Source organism: Acinonyx jubatus, chromosome C2, assembly GCF_027475565.1.
Source record: "Acinonyx jubatus isolate Ajub_Pintada_27869175 chromosome C2, VMU_Ajub_asm_v1.0, whole genome shotgun sequence".
Classification (NCBI taxonomy): domain Eukaryota; kingdom Metazoa; phylum Chordata; class Mammalia; order Carnivora; family Felidae; genus Acinonyx; species Acinonyx jubatus.
In genome coordinates, this window is record NC_069384.1 from 57,662,769 (window position 1) to 57,683,531 (window position 20,763).

The following is a 20,763-nucleotide window of genomic DNA, read 5'->3' on the forward strand; positions in this document are numbered from 1 at the left end:
GGTTGGGTCAGTCTGGCTGTATCCTGGCACATGGGCTGAGGCTGATTAGAGAAATCGAGGTGTCTGAGCTTCCCGAACTGACCCAGGATCTCCTCACTCTCACCCTTAATTTGCATCTTAGTTATTTTTATTGTTTATTTGCTTCTAAAGTTGTACTAGGTGTTGTATTTAAAAATAGAGAATGTCCTATCTTTGCAGCAGAATAGCTTCTAAATTTACTTTGAAGGAAGAATTTTTGTGAGGTTAGCCTAAGGGATTTGCCTGCTAATTCTTTGCTCACTGTTAATCCACGAATGAAACTTTCCTTTTCTAAATGATTTTCCTGAACCGCCTTCTTTCATTTCCTTTAGACGCTCGGATTATGTGCTATGCAGTCATGGGTTCTGCCTTCACTGGAATATATCCTATCTGATTTAAGAGCATTCTTGGACCATTATTAGATGTGCCTTGTATTCCTATTGGAAATGATTTTGAATCAGGGTCTATTGTGCAGGAGACAGAAAACCTGGGTTCAAATTTGAGCTCTGTAATTTAGTACCTATATTAACTAGGACAAATTACTTAACCTCTTTGATTTTCAGTCTGTAAATGAGGTAATAATTCTTACTTGTTAAGGTGGGATTTTTTTGGTAAGGATTCAATGAGCTAATGCATACCACACACCAAAAGAAAATATTAGTCATTATTATGATGAGTGAGATTGTTTGGGATAGAGTTGTTGAATCACTATGTTATACACCTGAAACTATTGCAACATCGCGTGTCAAAAAAAAATTGCCTTGGAAATTACTTTGGATGGATAAATACTATAGAATGTGCCCCCCCCCCACCAAATTTTATGAATGCTGCATTTTGATACTTAATTAGATAGAGGTTGAAAAAACAACTCTTTACAATTCTTTTATAAAGTTGTATGGGTAAGATAGAGCTATAATTCAGAACTAGATACTATTTTTTTTTTCCTTCTAAGTAACAACTGCTACCACCTAGGAAGGGTTGCTGTCAAAGTATGAGCAGGATTTTCTAACAAGGAATCAGAATCAGGAACTCTCTCTGCTTAAATACTTTCCCTGAAGGGCTGGCTCTTCAGTTTGACTGAAGTTTGCCTGGCTGAAATCCTATCAGATTCTTTTGATGTTGGTTGCACCCTTAGGATTTAAAATGCCAGCCCTTCCCATTATCAGTTCTTTTCATCTAAAAAGGAAAGGCTGTAATTGAACTAACTTCTGACACCTTGCTGAAAAGTTGCCTAAAGGCATTGGGTTTGTAAAGGGGAAGCAGAAAAAAGTAATGCCGCCACCAGGATGCCCAGTGATTGTGAGTTCAGAGAACATGGGAATAGGGTGTAGCCGCTCAGGGCAGCTACAATGCAACATATGACCCTAAAGGAATGGATGTCCTTTCGATGAAGTTTTGCAGAGCAAAGTTCACGAAGGGAAAGCTGTTGGTGCACTAGAAAGTACCAGGGTTTATTTATTTATTTATTTTTACAAGCAAAACAAAATCATATGTAATGGTCTTAACAAACAAGAAACAAAAGCAAAAAACAAAGCAAAAGAAAATGAACAGAACAGTACAACCCAAAAATGTCAAGACAGTTATGAAGAAAACTTGGGAGGGTTAATCTTTAGATTTAATACCAGGGGGACTTGTGTCCTAATCCTGCTTCCACTTTCTTGCTATTTCGAACTTTAACACGTTACTTCACTTATTTACTTCTTGGTTTTCTTACCTGTCATGTGCCTGTACCTGTAAACTGACTCTTGTTGGGTTTCTCCAATTTCTCACTTTTTTTGTTGTTGTTGTTAACTTTGGTTCCCTTAGCTACCACTGTGCTCCATTCCGTACTGTTCCTCTCTAAACTCTAGCCAAAACATGTGTTCAAAGAGTCCTTGACTCCTCCTTAACATCCTGGTAAGATTGATCTTCGCGAGAAAGCTCTAGTAAATGCTAATGGAGAGCACAAATAAAATCACTATGAGACACCAATAACAATAATCATGTTTTCAGAACACAGGAATCTGATCCCAAGATGACCAGCTGGAGTAGAATCTGGCCCCAAAAGGTTAACGTGGATGCCAGGTGCCTATCAGAGCCTGGCTCCCATTTGGCAAAGTGACCACCTACCTATGGCTGTTATCTCTTCCTCTGTTCCAGGAGCTAGTCTACCAGCCCATCAGGGCCTGAAATTTAACTAACTGCAAAAGATTCTTCCTGAAATATAAATGAATACTTTCCTCTTTTGAACCTTAAAGTCATTGGTTACCTCTGTGGTCCTCCGGCAGAATGCCAGCGTCTGATCCCTGGAACTTTTGTGGTTCCCACGTGTTTTGGCAGCTAGGAGTGATTGGCATTCACAGATTCCACTCCTCAACCCGTGTGTTTGCTGTTTCCCTTTGCGACCTTGCAGGTTTCACCCTAGAAAGAACTTTGCCTACACAGAGCAAAGATCTAACTTATCATAGGCCCCCAGGGTAATAATATTTCATGTTCTACTAACCACAGTGTTCATATAATTAGAATTCCTAACAGGAGAGACATTTCCTCTTAGGACAAAAGGTAAGAAAAGTCAGGGTAAGGAAATATTGCAGCCAGACATTACTACTTTGAAATTTTGCCAACAACAAGCCTCAGAGCGCACCTCAGTTTTCACTTTAGTTTGAAAAAATATTGCATGTGCTTTACTTTAAGTGTTTCTGGGATTCTTTGCATATTTTCAGCCTCAGCTCATGGATTCCACTCTGCTCCATAGGTAGGTTTGTGGGCAAAAGCAGGCACTTCTTACTGTTACGTGGTTATTTATGCAGAAAAAAGAGAAGACCCATACTTCTTCTGTTTATAAGTGTTTGTGAACAAAACAACAGGTAGCAGTCAATAGTACCGCAGCTGTATTTAGCAGAGTAGAAAATCGAGGGGACAGAAGTTACCCAATCACAGAGACTTAGATAGAATGGACAACTACTGTTAGCTCTGGCATAAGCATCTCTGCTTACGAAGCCCCAAGTACCAAAGTATTAGTGAGTTCGCGGTCAGTGGGAATGCAGCTGGCAGACCTTCTTCCCTGACTCTTGTCTCCTCAGGTACTGTGGCTCCTACATGGATCACCAGACGATTTTCCGAGTGCCCAGCTCGCTCGCTCACATTCAGCTGCATTGCAGTTCAAGGCTTTCTGACAAGCCACTGTTGGTGGAATATGGCAGTTACAACATTAGTCAACGTAAGCCTGGGACTGGCTCTTTAGAAAATCTTAGTACATGGTTAAACAGAGGCTAATACTTTATAACTCTAAAACTTGAGAAATTATGGAATAAAAACGGATTTATTTATGGGGCGCTTGGGTGGGTAAATGTCTGACTTCAGCTCAGGTCATGATCTAATGGGTCGTGGGGCCGAGCCCCACGTCAGGTTCTGCACTGACAGTGTGGAGCCTGCTTGGGATTCTCTCTCTGCCCCTCTCCCACTCACTCTCTCTTTCTCTCAAAATCAATCTATCAATCAATCAATAAACAAACTTTAAAAATGGATTTATTTCTGCTATTTACTATTATATTTTATAATAATACATAAATAAATATATTATAAATATGTGTTATATAAAAATGTATAATAAATAATACATAAAATTCTGTATTTATTATTGCTACAGTTTAAATTATAGAAGAAATAATAGAATTATTTGTTACAATTGAAAAATAGTTTCTTACATAATTTCTGAAATATGAGACAAGCTCATCTCTTTTTTTTTAATGTTTATTTATTTTGAGAGAGAGAGAGCGCGAGAGAGCACATGCGCACACAAGCAGGGGAGGGGCAGATAGAGAGAAAGGAGAGAGAGAATTCCAAGCAGGCTCTGCGTCATCAACAAAGAGACCCATGTGGGGCTCGAATTCATGAACTGTAAGATCATGACCTGAGCCATAATCAAGAGCCAGAAACAACCGAATGAGCCACCCAGGAGCACCCCCCTCCTTTTTTCAAATGGGAACAAATCCATTTCTTGATTTATTATTTTTGCTATTCATAAATCTTTGTAAATATGATGTTTATAAAACATTTGGTGGATCACAGGGCAACTGTTGTGACTCACTTTGGCCCATGACCCATACGGACAGCTGATCAGCCCTCAGAATGTTGCCCTTCACACCGAGAACCACTGGAACAGTAGCCAGGAAGTGGTCAGTAGGAAAAGCAGTGTTTGAGGGAAGTCTTTAGAGCTGGAGAGAGTAGATATTGACTCAGGAAATTCTCCACACATTTTAAAAGGGGGCAAGTAAGGGCTAACCATTTAGAAGGCCATGAGGATAAGACTGACAGAAAGCTCATTTAGAACCTTTCTTCTTTGCCAATATACCTGCTTCTGGATCTAAAGTATTACATTTCTGAATATCAGAATATTACAATTTTCGGCAAGAATTTAGGTGAATAGTGAGCCATTTTATCTATTTTAATTTTTAATGTTTATTTATTTTTGAAAGAGAGAGAGAGAGAGAGCATGAGCAGGGGAGAGGCAGAGAAAGAGGGAGACACAGAATCTGAAGCAGGCTCCAGGCTATGAGCTGTCAACATGCAAGGCTCGAACTTGTGAACTGCGAGATCATGACCTGAGCTGAAGTTGGGCACTTAACCCATTGAGCCACCCAGGTGCCCCATGAGCCATCTTACTTTAAATTGTTTCTTCAAACTATGAATATATATGTTTTGTAATTTTTTAAAAAAACATTTATTTATTTTTGAGAGACAGACGTGAGTGGGAGAGGGGCAGAGAGAGAGGAGACACAGAATCTGAAAGCAGGCTCCAGGCTCTGAGCTGTCAGCACAGAGCCTGACGCAGGGCTCGAACTCACGGACCTCGAGATCATGACCTGAACTAAAGTCAGACGCTTAACCTACTGAGCCACCCAGGTGCCCCAAACCATGAATATTTTCTAGAAACTCTCCATCTTGTGCCAGTGAGATAGTGATCTACCTGCCCATGCATTTTTCCCCATTCTTTTGCCCAAGGGGAGTGTCTTCGTCAATTTGGGTTATTCTACCACAGACTGGATAGATTGTAAAAAACAGAAACTTATTTCTTACGGTTCTGGAGGCTGGAAATCTGAGATCAAGATGCCAGCATGGTCAGGTGAAGGCTGTCTTTGGGTCACAGACTTGCATCCTCATGTGTGGAAGCAGTGTGGGAGCTCTGTGGGGCCTCTTTTGTGGGAGCTCTGTGGGGCCTCTTTTATAAAGGCATTCATCTTATTCATGAGGCCTCTGCCTTCATCACTTAATCGCCTCCCTAAGGCCCTACTTCCTAATATCATCACAATGGACACTGGGTTATCAACATATGAATTTGTGGGGACCACAAACATTCAGACCATAGCAATGAAGAAGGATTTATTGTTCCTAATATATTTAGCTATAAGCCCAGGATTTATCAGGCAGGGAATGGATCTTTGATGAGTAGCCTGGTTGAAGTAGAGTGGGAGGTAGAAGGCAGGAGTCCGGAGTTTTAAGGACAGTCGCTAATCTCTGTAGGTCCATGTGTCTAAGATCAGTGGTTACTAATATATTTGAGGACAGAAGTCGCTTGATAATGGAATTAGAAGCAGACTCCTCAGAGTAATGCATCTGATTGTATGGGACTCAGAGGCACCAGAAGGCCATTTATAATTCCCTGGGGAGTCTAAAGACTGCACATCAAACATGCTGGACTCTCTAAAGTATCTTCCAGCTTTCACTTTCTCCAAGTCAATGACAAAGCCGGTTTGCTGAGTCAATGAAAGAGGTAGTAGAAGTTTGATTGGACATGTGACCTGGATGCAATGCCGACCCAGAGCTTCTGGTGGGTTAGTTTACTTTCTTTGCTCTCCTAAATTCACCTTTTTCGTCTTTCAGTTACCACTTATAGCTTGGTCTGATGGAGCAATTGTGTAATTACTATCACTATATTGCCAATTCCTTGATCACCTAACACGTCGTCATTCTTTTTTAGTGTGGTCTGATGACTTTTAGGGACTCACACAAGATTTTCTGTGTTTTATCATCTCTAGCCTGTCCTGTTGGATCTTTTAGATGCTCCTCTGGTTTGTGTGTCCCTAAGACCCAGCGATGTGATGGAGTAAATGACTGCTTTGATGAAAGTGATGAGCTTTTCTGTGGTGGGTATTCAAAATTTACTATGGCTTTCTTATGAAGAAATAACTTTTCTGGGCCATGGTATCTACTAGCATATATATGGGTCTTTGTAGCTGTTATCTATTGCTGCATAACAAGTGACCCCAAAACTCAGTGGCTTACAACAATCATTTATTCTGGGCCATGCATCCAAGGGTTGTTTAAGATATGACACATCTAGCCTGGGCTCAGCTGGGTGGCTCTGCTTTAAGCAGCAGATCCCCATAAACATGGTTCTTTCCAGGTTGGGGTCAGGTCTACTCCTTATGCTCTTTTCCTCGTTGAACTGTTGGGCTAGGCATGGCAGGGTAGACGTAAAGGAAGGGCGTGCAAAAATACATGGTTCTTCTTAGGTTCTGGGCTTGGAATTGGCACACCATCACTTATGTTATATTCCATCAGTCAAAGTGAGTCATATAGCTAAGGCCATAGTCAAGGGTCAAGGAAGTTTATACTGCACACTCTGGGGGCATGGCAAGGATTGGGAGTGTATAATACTACCACAGGGAGTGAGAATTTGTGGCTAATAATGCAACCAACCACAATCTTAAACTAACTATCCTATTTTAAAGAATAGATCTTTTATCTAGAGAGAAGCTCAGAATCTGCAGAGAGTAAACTCCTTGAGCATGTTCATTTATGGAACATAGTCATTGTGAATGAAAGAATTATTATTATTGCTATAATTACCAGTGTAGTTTGCATCAACATTGCATCTGCAATGACTAAAGGTGGGGTATTGGATATTCTTATTTTGGATAGAGATTCTCCTTCTGGTTTTTCATTACTATTTGCACATCATTCTTGAGTCTACCTCCGGTTTCAGGGAGTAATATGGGGAGGATAGTTCACTGGACCATATGACACGATTGGCAACACTTTCTCCTAAAGATCTGGAGTTTAATTCAAATACAATTGTGATGCTATTTAATTTCTTCAAATACAATGTGTGAAGCTATTTAATTTCTTTCATATTCTTGGAGAAATGTTATAGTTAATATAACATAACTAACTGAAAACAATTCTAGTCATGAAAAATAATCTATGGTTCCACACCTTTATTTTGTTTTTGGCAAAACAGAATAAAAATCTCTTAACTTATGGCTCATTGACCTTTTCAATCTACTGCGTTTTCTGTTGTTTAAGAAAATAAATACTGGCCATTATACAGTGACTAAGGTTGCTGGTATTTTTTACACTATTATCATTTCCTGCTATGATGCTCCAAACAAAAGTGATTATTGTTACTTTATAAGAAGGACTGTTTCTGGTAATCATTTATCACATGTGATTATCATAATCATCGCAATGATTATTTATCATTGTGCCATTTTGGAAACCATTCTCTAGGAGTCAGCTAGGTACTCCTGGAAGCTCAGTGAGCTATTTCAGGGTAGCAATATCCAACCTTTGCTACCCTCAGCCCCTAACAAGAGATGCCGCTGGAGAAACAGGAGCAGATAACAAAAATGATCACTTTTCACAAAACCAGAAATGTCTAAGGAATCATACCTTCAAAGAGTGCTTGCTAATATAACTGTGCCTGTCACTTGTCCAAAGGCAGTTCATGAAAATATTCCAAAGAACAATTGTGGTAAATTTACAATGCTGTTTCCTAATTCAGGAAATGGATTCCTTGGGGCAAAATCAGTTTTTTTTTTTTAATTTTAGAGACAGCGAGAGAAAGCATGAGCAGGGGAGGGTTAGAGACAGAGAGACAGAGAGACAGAGAGAGAGAGAGAGAGAGAGAGAGAGAGAGAATCTTAAGCAGGTTCGACGCTCATGACTCCCCAGAGTCATGACCTGAGCTGAAATCAACGATGGAAATCAAAAGTCAGATGCTCAACTGACTGAGCCACCCAGGTGCCCCAGGGCAAAATGATTTTAACAAGAGTTTTCCTTACACACAGTCTTTTAAGATCTCACATTTGTTAATCTAGGTAGCAAACCTTTAATGAGCACCTACTTTGTACTCAGGGACTTGAGGTGCAGAGATGAACACAACAAAAACCCTCAATCTAAGGACACTCCCATTTTGTTTAGAAAGGTAGAGAAGTTCCATTTAGATAACAGCTTATGACTTTTTGTTTTCCTTCAAGGAAAATCTCACGATGCATTTAATTGTAATTAGGTAAACAAATTGCCAGAGTTTAATAGATTTATGCAAAAGCAAAAATCCGATTTGACAATCTCAAAGCACTGGGAATTACAGCAAAGTTTCAACCTCTGCTTTTCTCATGCAGGTGTCAGTTTGACCAAAACACGCTTTTTATTTTATGTAAGTCATCTTAACCATCTGCCGCGTCGGAGGGGCGCTGCTGGGTCTCAGAGGCCGGCTGATGTTTCAGGCTCATGAACTTTCTGTCTGTTCTCATTCCAGTGACTCTTAAACCTGCTTGCAACACCAGCTCCCTCAGGCAGCATGGCCCTCTGGTCTGTGACGGCTTCAGGGACTGTGAGGATGGCCGGGATGAGCAGAACTGCACTCAAAGTGAGGGAGCGTCCTCTGCACTTTGATGTGTTTCCTGTACATTCTTCTAAGTCAGAACCGAAATACCTCTGCAGGGTTGGGCAATTGACTTGCCCCGGTTTTCCCAGGACTTCCCCTGTTCCCGAGGAATCCTTTTGGCCCCAGGATAAAGGGGACAGTTGGTCACTCTAACTTGGGTGGAGTATGTGTATTGTGTGTGTATGTGTCCATGTGAATACTGGAAGATTTTCATTGCTTACTTGCTTTTAATGCTGTTCGAGACTAACAGATCCTGAGGATGTGATATGGTGGGACTTGCCAGATACCATGATAGGACATGTCCTATTCTAGCCCCTACAGAAACACATACCATGGGGGATGTGAATAAATGTGCTGTGATTCACAGAGCCCGCCCATTTTCCCCCCTACTGGTATAAAAGGATTGAATATGGTATTGATTTTTGTTCCAACTTTTCTTGGAGTACAAGACAAAGTAACTTTTTTTTCTTAATATTTATGTTTGAGAGAGAGAGACAGAGTGCAAGCGGGGGAGGGGCAGAGTGTGAGAGGGAGACACAGAATCTGAAGCAGGCTCCGGGCTCTGAGCTGTCAGCACAGAGCCCGACGCAGGACTTGAACCCATGAAACATGAGATCATGACCTGAGCCGATGTCAGATGCTCAACGGATTGAGCCACCCAAGCGCCCCAAGACAAAATAATTAATAGCAAAGAGGCCGTGGCCTAAAGCTACCGATATAGCGAACTTCTTTTCATCTCACCTCTAGTGGAAGAAAGGAGAGACCATCTGATTGCTTCTCAACAGGTGTACCTGCCTTCTTCTACTGAGGTGAGGGGACTGGTCACTGTTAGGGTTGCTGCATCGCCCTCAGCCAGGCTTCCCGGAGCAACAAATACCGATGCTATGTCTACACCACTCTTGCAGGATGGAGCTGAATGTCATTCAATCAAGTCTGTTTCTGGGCAGGAAAAACTTCTTCCCTCTTCTGTTCATTTTTTAGGCATTCCATGTAACAACAGAACTTTTAAGTGTGGCAATGATATTTGCTTTAGGAAACAAAACGCACAATGTGATGGGACTGTGGACTGCCCAGATGGAAGCGATGAACAAGGCTGCAGTGAGTAGAAATATGTTCCTTCTGACTCCCTGTATTCCTTCCTCAGTTCACCAGTTTTTCATTTGCATTCCCTTCTTAGTGTAAATCGCCCTGGCAAAAGTTGCCAGGGGTTCAGGGAAGAATAGTAAATATTGGTGAACTGCATCTGAAATGGTTTCTCAAAATTAAAAATTCTGCGGGTGCCTAGGTGGCTTAGTCAGCGAAGCCTCAGACTCTTGATTTTGGCTCAGGTCATGATCTCACGGTTTGTGGGATCGAGCCCCACATCAGGCTCTGCTCAGACAGCACATAGCCTGCTTGGGATTCTCTCTCTCTCTCTCTCTCTCTCTCTCCCCCACTGTCCCTGCCCCACTCGCAAATGCTCTCTCACATACTCTCTAAATAAATAAATAAATAAATAAGCTAAAAAAAGTTCTAGAATGGATTCTATCTGCTTTTTTGATAACAAGCATTAAAGCACCTGATGTTTGTAATGAGAACTTTCACATTCTAATAATTCTAATTAAGGGAGAAGTTCATAAATAAAAAAAAATCCATTAGAAAAGATATAGATATGGGAACACAGCAGATGACTGTTATTTAGGCCTTATGTTATGATCAATGCCAAGGGCTGCTTCTTTCTTTAACTATCACCTGAGAACTGTAATCTGCCACATGTTATTATGTGGTCTCTAATTGTCCAGGTGGCAACTTGTTAACTATGCATTGTTATCAATACTATTTACACTGGAAAATAATTGCTCTGATAACTAGTTTTTCTTAGTATATTTTCATTTGTCTTGGACTTAGAAATTCTCTCTCAAATGCTTCCTCTCAAATCAGCACCACTCCAAAGACGCTCTCAAATTCTATTGCTTTTCAAACTAATCTTTTCCTCTCTAATAAAAGGCTACTGTTCATATCAGGGCATCTGTTGCTAACAAGTCCCCTCCTCCTGTCATGCGCTTTATTATATGGAGACTCTCGGTCCTGGCCTGTTTTCGGAGCGAGTGGTTTATTGGTGCCTTTTCTCTAGATAAACGAGAGGTTTCAAGTTGCTTGCCTGGTATGTCAGTTCCCAATGTAGCTTGAAACCTGGATTAGTTTCCAGTATTTCTTCCAAGTCTGCTTTAAAATCATGTGAGCCTTCTTTCCTAAAGGCTGCAGCAGGAGTCTCTCCACCCACCACCGCATCATTGGGGGAACCGACACCCAGGAAGGGGGTTGGCCTTGGCAGGTCAGCCTCCACTTTGTGGGATCTGCCTACTGCGGAGCCTCGGTCATCTCCAGGGAGTGGCTTCTTTCTGCGGCCCATTGTTTCCATGGCAACAGGTAGGGTATCTCAATTCTTACTCTATGATGGCACCCTCTCTCATCACAGACCACGCATCTGCCCTCAAGTTGTGGAAGGAAGCTGCCCTTGGAGACATTCCATTAGTTCAAATGGTGTGTGTGTGTGTGTGTGTGTGTGTGTGTGTGTGTAGGAGTGGGGAATGGGCACCGGACTTGTATTTAGAGTGGAACAGTAAAGATTCTGCACCCAATTTCCAATGTGGTGGTTGGCAGGAGGGTTCCCACACCACCAAGCAATTCTCTGACACCAGTTGACTGTCTTACAATTTGACTCAAGTTTGACCCTATCTACGTGTTAGACAGGGTCAGATTAAACCTGGTAGGACCTGGAAGACTGTCCTTCCTTCCCTACTTCAGCCAGTGGTAAGTCCAGGTTGTCACCAATCCTTCTGGCCCACTGGCTATAGATTGGTGACTCCCACCATCCGTTCCTCGGTTTGATTGATTTGCTAGAGCAGTTCATAGAACTCAGAGGAACATTTTACTTTCTAGATCACTGGTTTATTGTAAAAGGGTATAATTCAGGAACAAGCAGGTTGGAAGAGAAGCACAGGACAAGGTTTAGGGAAAAGGCAAGGAGCTTTCACGCCCCCTCCAGGTGCACCGCTCTCCCTGAATCTCCACGTGTTCACCAACCCGGAAGCTCTCCGAACCCTGTCCTTTTGGGTGTTTATAGAGGCTTCATTACAAAGGCACGATTGACTAAATCATTGGCCATTGGCGATGGATTCAACCTCCAGCTCCTCTCCCCTCCTCAGAGGTCAGCAAGTGGGACTGAAAGCTCCAACCCTCAATCACAGTGTTGGTTCTCCTGGCAACCAGCCCCCAGCCTTAAGGTGGGGTCCAAAAGTCACTCATTAACGTAACAGTGTAACAAAAGACAGCGTTGTGACTCTAGTCACTTACGAAACTCCAAGGGTTTTTAGTTCTGTGCCAAAATGAGATGAAGACCAAATACAGTAAAACCTTGGATGGCGGGTAACTTGCTCTGCAAGTGTTCTGCAAGACAAGAAAACATTTCTAAGAATTTTTTTTGATTTACCATTAAAATTTTTTTAATGTTTATTTGTTTGTAGAAAAAAATTTTAATGTTTATTTATATTTGAGAAAGAGAGACAGAGCATGAGTAAGGGAGAGGCAGAGAGAGGGAGACACAGAATCTGAAGCAGGCTCCAGTCTCTGAGCACAGAGCCCAATGCGGGGTCGAACTGACGAACCATGAGCTCATGACCCGAGCTGAAGTTGGATGCTTAACCGACTGAGTCACCCGGGTTCCCCTAATGTTTATTGATTTTTGAGAGAGAGAGAGAGAGAGAGCACGAGCTTGAGAACTTGCGCATGAGCAAGGGTGGGGCAGAGAGAGAAGGGGGCAGAGAATCCCAAGCGGGCTCTGCCCTGACAGCCCAATGCAGGGCTGAAACTCATGAACCTCGAGATCATGACCTGAGATGAAGTCGGGCACTTAACCAACTGAGCCACCCAGGTGGCCCTCTAATAAATTGTAACTTGATAAATGAGCAATGTCTCGCAATATGAGTAGTGAGTAGTACGTGATGCCAAACATCACATGATCACAACTGAGCCAATGGTTTTTTTTCTCTCTGCCTCCCTCTTTCTCTGTGGGATTGTGGGTAATCATCTCCCAGGCTCAGATGCTCCGTCTCAGGCTGAGGTGTTTGGTAGAAAACAGGGATTTTTCAGAACGTTGGACGGTGCCCACAACTGGCACTGGTGTATTTTTTTGTCACTTCAAAGCACCTGTGGACAGTCCTTTGCTTTTCCATACAAGAGGAAGCTTGAGAATGCTTTGCTTCATTCTAGGCCAGGCTGCCTGCAGATATAGACCCTTTCCTCTGCTGCCTTATTGCCAGTTACATTAAATACAGTAGATGACAAGAGTATATTAATATGTACTGTAGTCAGCATATACAATGGCCCCCATGCAGAAAAAGATTCCGTTGAGCCAAGAGACAGCAGTGATTCCATTAGTGATAGTGAAAGTCATCCTACACAATAACCCTCCTGTCTCTTGTCTCCCTCATACCAGCCATGAAGGTTTTTAAAGGTAAGTGCAGGTGAATTTGTTCAGAATTTGAATTCTGGAAGGGCTGACAAAGAGTGGGGCCCCTTGGGAATGGCCATGCTTGAGCAGTTATAGCAGTGACCTTTAAGGCTTCTGGCAGATGACAAGAAGGAATTTCATTAAATTCCTGCTTATAGCACTTTGATTTCTAAACTATTTTGGAATTCATATCATTTGAATTTGGCAAAAAGATCCCCAGACGGCTGTCTTACTGGCCCTGTCTGTCCCCATCAAATGCCTTTGTCAGCATGAAGAGGAAGAATGTCACAAATTAATTCCAATCACTCACATTCTTGACCTGTGTGCGGTTCATGAGATATCAGGGGCAACAACAGAATTTCCAGCAATTTCTTAGGATGAGTGAGGGGATTGTCTGGAATATAGAGACCACGCACCACCCCTGTGACATCTTACTTCATCTCTTGTTTTACTAGGAGACCAGGGAGGCTGAGAAAAGTTGTGCTTTCCACCATGTCGGTGGACAGGGCCAGGGACTACAGTAGGAACTCAAAGGCAGGCCTCCTTTCCTCAGCCCTCATCTGTCTGCAGATGGCTTCTATCCAAACCATGTAGGGCTCTTCAAGCCACTGACTTCATGCTCCATTCCTTTCCCACCAGGCTGTCAGACCCCACGCCATGGACTGCTCACCTTGGGATGTATGTGCAGGGGAATGCCAAGTTTGTCTCCCCAGTGAAGAGAATCGTGGTCCATGAGTACTATAATAGTCAGACCTTCGACTATGATATTGCCCTGCTACAGCTCAGTACGGCCTGGCCTGAGACCCTGAAACAACTCATTCAGCCAATATGCATTCCTCCTGCTGGCCAGAAAGTGCGCGGTGGAGAGAAGTGCTGGGTAACTGGCTGGGGCCGAAGGCACGAAGCAGGTGTGTGTATGAATGAATGGTCACACCCTCCCCTTCCAGATGATACTAACTTTTGCTGATGTAGTGCTATGGGGTTCCCAGAGAGGTTTTTGTTTTTGTTTTTTTAATAAAGTTTATTTATTTATTTTGAGAGAGAGAGAGAGAAAACACAAGCAGGTGAGGGACAGAGAGGAGAGACAGAACCCCAAGCGGGCTCCTCGCCATGAGTGCAGAGCTCGATGCGAGGCTCGAACCCATGAACCATGAGATCACGACCTGAGCCGAGATCAAGAGTCAGACGCTTAACTGACTGAGCCACCCAGGCGCTCCACGGAGACGGTTTTTGTATATGGTCTCACTTGAGCCTCCTGATGATTCTGAGAAGTAGAATGGAGGAAGGTGTTACTAGTCCTGTTTGGTGATGTTCTTCCCTTATCCCCAAAAGAAGGAAGCCCCACCTCATGAGGGGGGTGGTCTATAAACAAGGCAAGATTGGATCCATAACATGGGCCCTTTTCAAACTTTGAGGGGTTTGTTCGGTTTTCTACTACAGAAGAGCAACTCCTCTTTACTTTGAGGTTCCCTTTCATCCAAAGAAGTGATTCCTTTTCTTAAAGAAGAGAAGGACACCCACACCCACACCTCCACCCTCCCTCCACCCTATTGTGTCAACTCACGGAGGACTATCTTGAGGACTATGCAAATATGTCCTTCACAAAGGTAAGCCTTCCAGGTAGATGAGAGTCAGGGCTGAAAACCAGCCTGCCTTCAGCTCCCCAGACGGCACATTCGGTCCTGAGGGTTACATCAGCCTAGAATCAGTCCACCCAGAGGGTCTGCCTCTTTACAATTCCTTCACTGGAGCAGGCATCTTTATCATTATGCACAAAGGTCAGACTGGTAGGAAAGTCCCTGCATCTGCTCTGGCCAAGGCTTCTCATGGTCTAGGCTTCATGGTTGATTCTGAATATGTAGTGAGGGGAAGAAGCCACAGCTTTGTGAGCACCTCCCCAGAGGTTAGTGCTAACGCTTTCCCTTATCTCCCACGCATCTGATTCCTAGGCAGCCATTTCCAAATGTTGGATCTTACCCTTGGCCTTGTCTTGACACTCTCCAAAGATGCACTGTGGGCAGCTTCTCAAGGGCTCAACTGCCTTCATTTAGTTAATGTGGTCACAGTAGCCTGCTGGGATCTCAGGGTCCTAATGAGGGAGGGCAGCTAACTCTGGCTCGAACACCTACAACCTATCAGGACTGTGCTCAGGGCCTCAACCATATTATTTCTGTATCGCAGGAGGAAAGAGTCTATTCAACCAGCTTATCATGAGACATTTTCTTTATAAGCGTGAGTGTGCCCATGTTTATTTTTCTGAATCATCTTAGACAGGTTAAAAAGGAAGTGAAAGGGCTATAGCCAAACTGATGTGATTTATGGTTCCCGGGAGTCTCCCATAGAACAGTTTATATTGCTCCACTTAAGGGGTGGGCCTCTCGCCTGGCGAGTATCGGTAACTGCTGTGACTCACAGTTCTACCGAAAGCAGGAAGTACGTGGTTCAGGGGCGCAGATGATGGAGTCAGACCTTGGGTCAGAATCCTGGCCTGTTACCTCCTAGTTGTGTGTCATTGGCCCAGTCCCTCTCTTTCTTCCTCAGCAAAAATGGGGAGTATAAAAGAATTTATGTAAAGAATCGCCGTGAGGATAAAAGGAGATAATGTGAATAAATGGTCTGATAAAACCCTGAATAACTGTAATCATCACCATGATTTCCACTTCCAATGTGTTTTCCAGACAATAAAGGCTCCCCTGTTTTGCAGCAAGCGGAGGTGGAGCTCATTGACCAAACGCTTTGTGTTTCCACCTATGGGATCATCACTTCGCGGATGCTCTGTGCGGGCGTCATGTCAGGCAAGAGAGATGCCTGCAGGGTAAGCCATGTTACCTTTCTTGTGCCTAAGAGGTTGCACTTTCCACAAATGCTTTCACGTTTCATTTACGTGACACGGGGAAAGAGCTAGGGCAGGTATGTCCCTTAATTCAGATATTAATTGTAATCTCGTTGGCTAAGATCAGGGAAACGTGGTTAAATGATTAGGTCTAGAAAACTGAGTTTTCTAGTTCCTGTGTATTTTCCTGCAACATTTAGAAAATGAGGTTAGGATTTATCATTCTGCCGTGATTTATTTTCTTATAATCGAAAACTAAACAACAAACCAGTTCTCCCTCTCTCTCCCTCACGCTCCCTCGATGGCTCGCGGTGTTTTAGGGTCCTTAAGGGCCACTTACCTTCTAACATTCCAGGGTTTTATTCACTTGCTCCATTGATGCATAGGCGGGGTGATGGGAAAGAGGGGCAGGAGAGGTGACAGGCCATTCATTTGTCTGCCTCTGGTTAGGTGGCAAAGTAGGAGTTCATCTTCACAGAGACGTTTCTCTGAGTCTCAGATTCCAATCTACACAGATGTGGAGCTATACGATTGCCAGAAAGCGTACAGCTGGGTCAAAGGATGAAGAGGGTGGCGGCAGCCGTTCCTACGTCTCTCCACGACCTTAGCCGTCAGGCCACAAAAACTCATCTTATTATAATAATGAATTTGCCTCCTGAGCTCCTTTTTTTGTGGCAAGCACGGTGCTAGATCCTTTGCATAAATCCATTCAAATCATTCTTTCATGCCCATTGTACAGTAGAGGAAGCTGGAGCACAGAGGGGGTGAGAAAATTACCCAAGGTCACACAGCTGGTAAGCAAATGCCTGAGCTGGAATGTGAACCCTTCTCTCTCTAATGCTAAAGCTGCTGTGTTTTGGCTGCTTCCTGATATGACCTGTTCCACAGGCCACCAGAGCTTATAGGTTAAATTAGACTGAGTAGAGTTGATATGGTGACAATTAAAATAAAAACAGCCCACTTTCTCTACTGGTCAGAATTCACCTAATCACGGCTAGAATTAGGGGGTGGGATTCAGGGGTGAAGTTGGAATGCTTTTTTGTCTTTGCTTCTGGCTGAGTTGCAACTTTGCCTGTCCTCCAGACTACACAAATTAAGCCCAGACGTCATAATTTAAAGGATGGATACTGTAGGAATGGTGTTTAAACTTTGAATTATTTTGGTCTTTGCTTTGTGGAGTTGAGATATCAGAAGGGACTCTCAAATGGGGGCGATTTGTCTGCGAGGGCTGAGGGCCGGTGTTCCTTAGGGTTTTGCCTCGGGTCGTGGGGCTTAGCTAACCAGACAGGACCTCTTCGTCTTTCATTGTCAGAATCACCAGCTAACCATGGATTTTCATGGTCCAGAGGCAGAGGTCCACTTCCCAAGATAGCCATGGCTCACGAGGTTGCTGTCAGGGCTAAATGACCCAACGTAGTGCTTGGCACATTACTCTAAATAAACGTTAGCCATTATTACGTTACTACAATGACTGCTGCTGCTGCTGCTGCTACTAAAGCTATTTCCACGACTATTGAGGTTTGTTCGTTCTTTGGAGTATGTGAGAGTTGTTTCCCCTACAAAAATAATTTTTTTTAATTAATTTGGTTTTTCTTGAGAGAGAGAGAGAACAGGGAAGGGGCAGAGGGAGAGGGAGAGAATCTTAAGCAGACTCCCCGCCCAGCACAGGGCTTAACACGGGGCTCCATTTCACGACACCGAGGCACCCACCCCTGCTCTTAAGAAAATTCTAAAGATATTCTTGGCCTAAAGATTTAAGTTTCTTACAGTAAATGCAGTGTTTTGATTTTAGGGAGAATAATTCCAGAATGACATTAGCAGCTTCACGTTACTTCCTGACTCTTCCCCAAACTATGTAATAATTAGCCAAGTGAAAACTTTCTGAAACGAGAGTTTTGAATACAGTCCATTAGACGTATCAATGACAAAATCGATGATCATGGGACATATGCGCTTCGTACTTATATTATTTTCTCATGTAGGGAGATTCGGGTGGACCTTTATCTTGTCAAAGAAAAAGTGATGGAAAATGGATTTTGACTGGCATCGTTAGCTGGGGACATGGATGTGGAAGACCAGACTTCCCTGGTGTTTACACAAGAGTGTCAAACTTTGTTTCCTGGATCCGTAAATATGTCCCTTCTCTTTCGTAAAAGTACAAGTTGGGGTTTTGACTATAATTTCTGTGACAGATTCTTTTAAAAAGAATGTACTAATTATCAATAAAATGAGACCTAATTTTTTTCTTCTGTAAATTTCAGATTACATACACTTGGTATTTATTGAAGACAAAGAAATTAATATGTATTTTATTCCATGAAAAATTGCCTCAAGGATAGAGCTGTATTTATTTATTTTTTTTATTTGACAGAGAGAGAGAGAGAGAGCTAGTAGGGGAGGGGTAGAGAGGGGGGGATCTTAAGCAGGCTCCAAGCCTGACATGGGGCTCCATGCAGGGCTGCACGTGGGGCTTGATCTCAAGAACCTGGGATCGAGACATGAGCTTAACCGGCCGAGCCACTGACACGCCCCATAGCTGTATGCATTATTTTTAAATATTTTAATTTATTTTGAGACAAAGAGAAAGCATGAGGAGGGGCAGGGAGAGGGGGGAAGAGAGAGAGAGAGAGAGACAGAGAGAGAGAGAATCCCAAGCAGGCTCCATACTGTCAGCACAGAGCCCAATGTGGGGCTCAAACTCAGGAGCCACGAGATCATGACCTGTGCGAAAGTCAGATACTTAACTGACTGAGTCACCCAGGCGCCCCTGAGCTTTATTCATTCTTAAGCATCAAAGGGCCATTTATTCAGGAATGGAAGAAAGGTAAAGTGATAAGAGGGGCACCTGGGTGGCTCAGTCAGTTGAGGCCTCTGACTCTAGATTTCTATAGGTCATGATTTCATGGTCGTGGGATCAAGCCCTGCATCAGGCTCCATGCTGTCAGAGTCTGCTTGGGATTCTCTCTCTCTCTCTCTCTGCCCCTCCCCTGCTGGCTTGCAGGCGTGCTCTCTCTCTTTCTCTCTCAAAATAAATAAACAAATTTTAAAAAATAAGATAAGAAATGGGTGAGATGCTCAGGAATTCGTTCTTTAATTTATGTTTCTATTCAAGGTATAGATATTTATAAGGATTTAGGCAAATCTGATTTATTACAATAAAAAATTCCATTAAAAATGCCTGATTTCAGTGTTCTAATAAAATTAAATGCACAAAAATGTCTTCTTTATAAATGCACATAGACATAAGCTCAGTTATTGACAAAAGAAGTACCTTTATTGTTGCTTTCCAATCTAATTTTATCTAAACACATCATAATGGAGTTTCTTCAGCCCTGACACGTGGTAATATTGTATACAGAGAAACCAACTAACCAACCAACAAAGCTGACAGTAATCTTCGCTAAAATCATGGAATGAAGCATCATGGTAGTTTGAATGAAAATAAATCCATGGGATTCAAGGATTTGTGATAATGCTGGTCAACAGTTGAACGATAAGGGAATTTTTAGATGATTGTTTTGAAAGTTAAAGTTTTCAGAAATATCATCATCTGGCTTCTGATTTTTTTTTTTTATAAAATTCCAATGACCAGGACTTACTTTCACTTTCAGGGCCTCACAGTACCTAGTGTAGTTGTAAACCTGTAGGACACGTTCAGTACGTCATAGTTATTGATTTAGTTGATCTTGGTTTAGAGGGTCTCATACTTGATCTGGGAATAGGCTTTCCACTAACAGAGGCCAGACTGAACAATACCACTGAAAGGTGAAAACAGCGGGAAGGAGAATTGTATCAGTTGTTGTCCCCAGGGACAGTCAAAGGAGTCATAACAATACTACTGTTAAGTAGGGTCCAGAATAATGAAAATAGTTTTCATGGGGCCTCAGGAGATCTTACTGGAGAGAGACAGAGAGAGAGAGACAGAGAGAGACAGAGAGAGAGCAAAAGGGGTCATCCCCCCAGATCAGATAGAAAACCTGAAATGCGGATTTAATTTCCCTGAAATAGTGAATGTATTCCAGTTCACAGAACATATTTTGATTTGCTAAAAGACCATTTTCCTCAGATAAAAGACACAACGTTCTATTTATTTATTTATTTATTTATTTATTGTTTATTTATTTATTTATTTGGAGAGAGACAGAAAGAGTACAAGCTGGGGAAGGGCAGAGGCAGAGAAAGAATCTTAAGCAGGCTTCACAGTGCAGAGCCTGACGCAAGGCTCAATCCCATGACTGTGAGGTCATGACCTGAGCTGAAATCAAGAGTCAGACACTCAACCAACTAAGCCACTCAGGTGCCCTGACACAGCATTTTAATAATTCTTTCTTTCTTTCTTTCTTTCTTTCTTTCTTTCTTTCTTTCTTTCTTTCATGTTTATTTTGTTTTGAGAGATAGAGAGACCACAAGCAGGGGAGGGGCAGAGAGAGAGGGAGACACAGAATCCGAAGCAGGCTCTAGGCTCTGAGCTGTCAGTAGGGTTCGAACTCACAAACCATGAGATCATGACCTGAGCCAAAGTCAGATGATTAACCGACTGAGCCACCCAGGCGCCCCATGATACCTTTCTGAATAGGTCCCCAAGGATTCAGTAAACAAGCTAGGGCACAGTACAATTCAGAGTGCACCACTTAATTCACAAAGTGGGACTTAGTTCCTAAATCCACTGTGTAGAAGAACGAATCAGGCTGCTGCTTCTTAAAACCTAGGTTTATTTTGTCTGGGATTGCTATGACCTAGGCAGAAGGTGAACTGTACTTTTTTTTTTTT

The 20,763-nt window shown here is 42.7% G+C and overlaps 1 protein-coding gene across 3 annotated transcripts in view; it reads left to right on the forward strand.

The window, feature by feature from the left end:
- TMPRSS7 (transmembrane serine protease 7) overlaps positions 1-18,400 on the forward strand; it is a 40,758-nt gene extending 22,358 nt beyond the window's left edge. Inside the window, exons 11-18 of one of the 3 annotated variants that reach the window (XR_008297657.1) lie at positions 3,081-3,217; positions 6,036-6,143; positions 8,540-8,650; positions 9,650-9,766; positions 10,906-11,077; positions 13,800-14,068; positions 15,865-15,975; positions 17,976-18,115. Coding sequence is in view for 2 of the 3 variants with exons in the window: in XM_053220840.1 (XP_053076815.1) it covers positions 3,081-3,217; positions 6,036-6,143; positions 8,540-8,650; positions 9,650-9,766; positions 10,906-11,077; positions 13,800-14,068; positions 15,839-15,975; positions 17,976-18,146 (1,222 nt within the window). In the remaining variant the exon portion in view is untranslated. The other 2 variants (XM_053220840.1, XM_053220841.1) reach the window with 2 other exon arrangements.
- Positions 18,401-20,763: the final 2,363 nt, after the last annotated feature.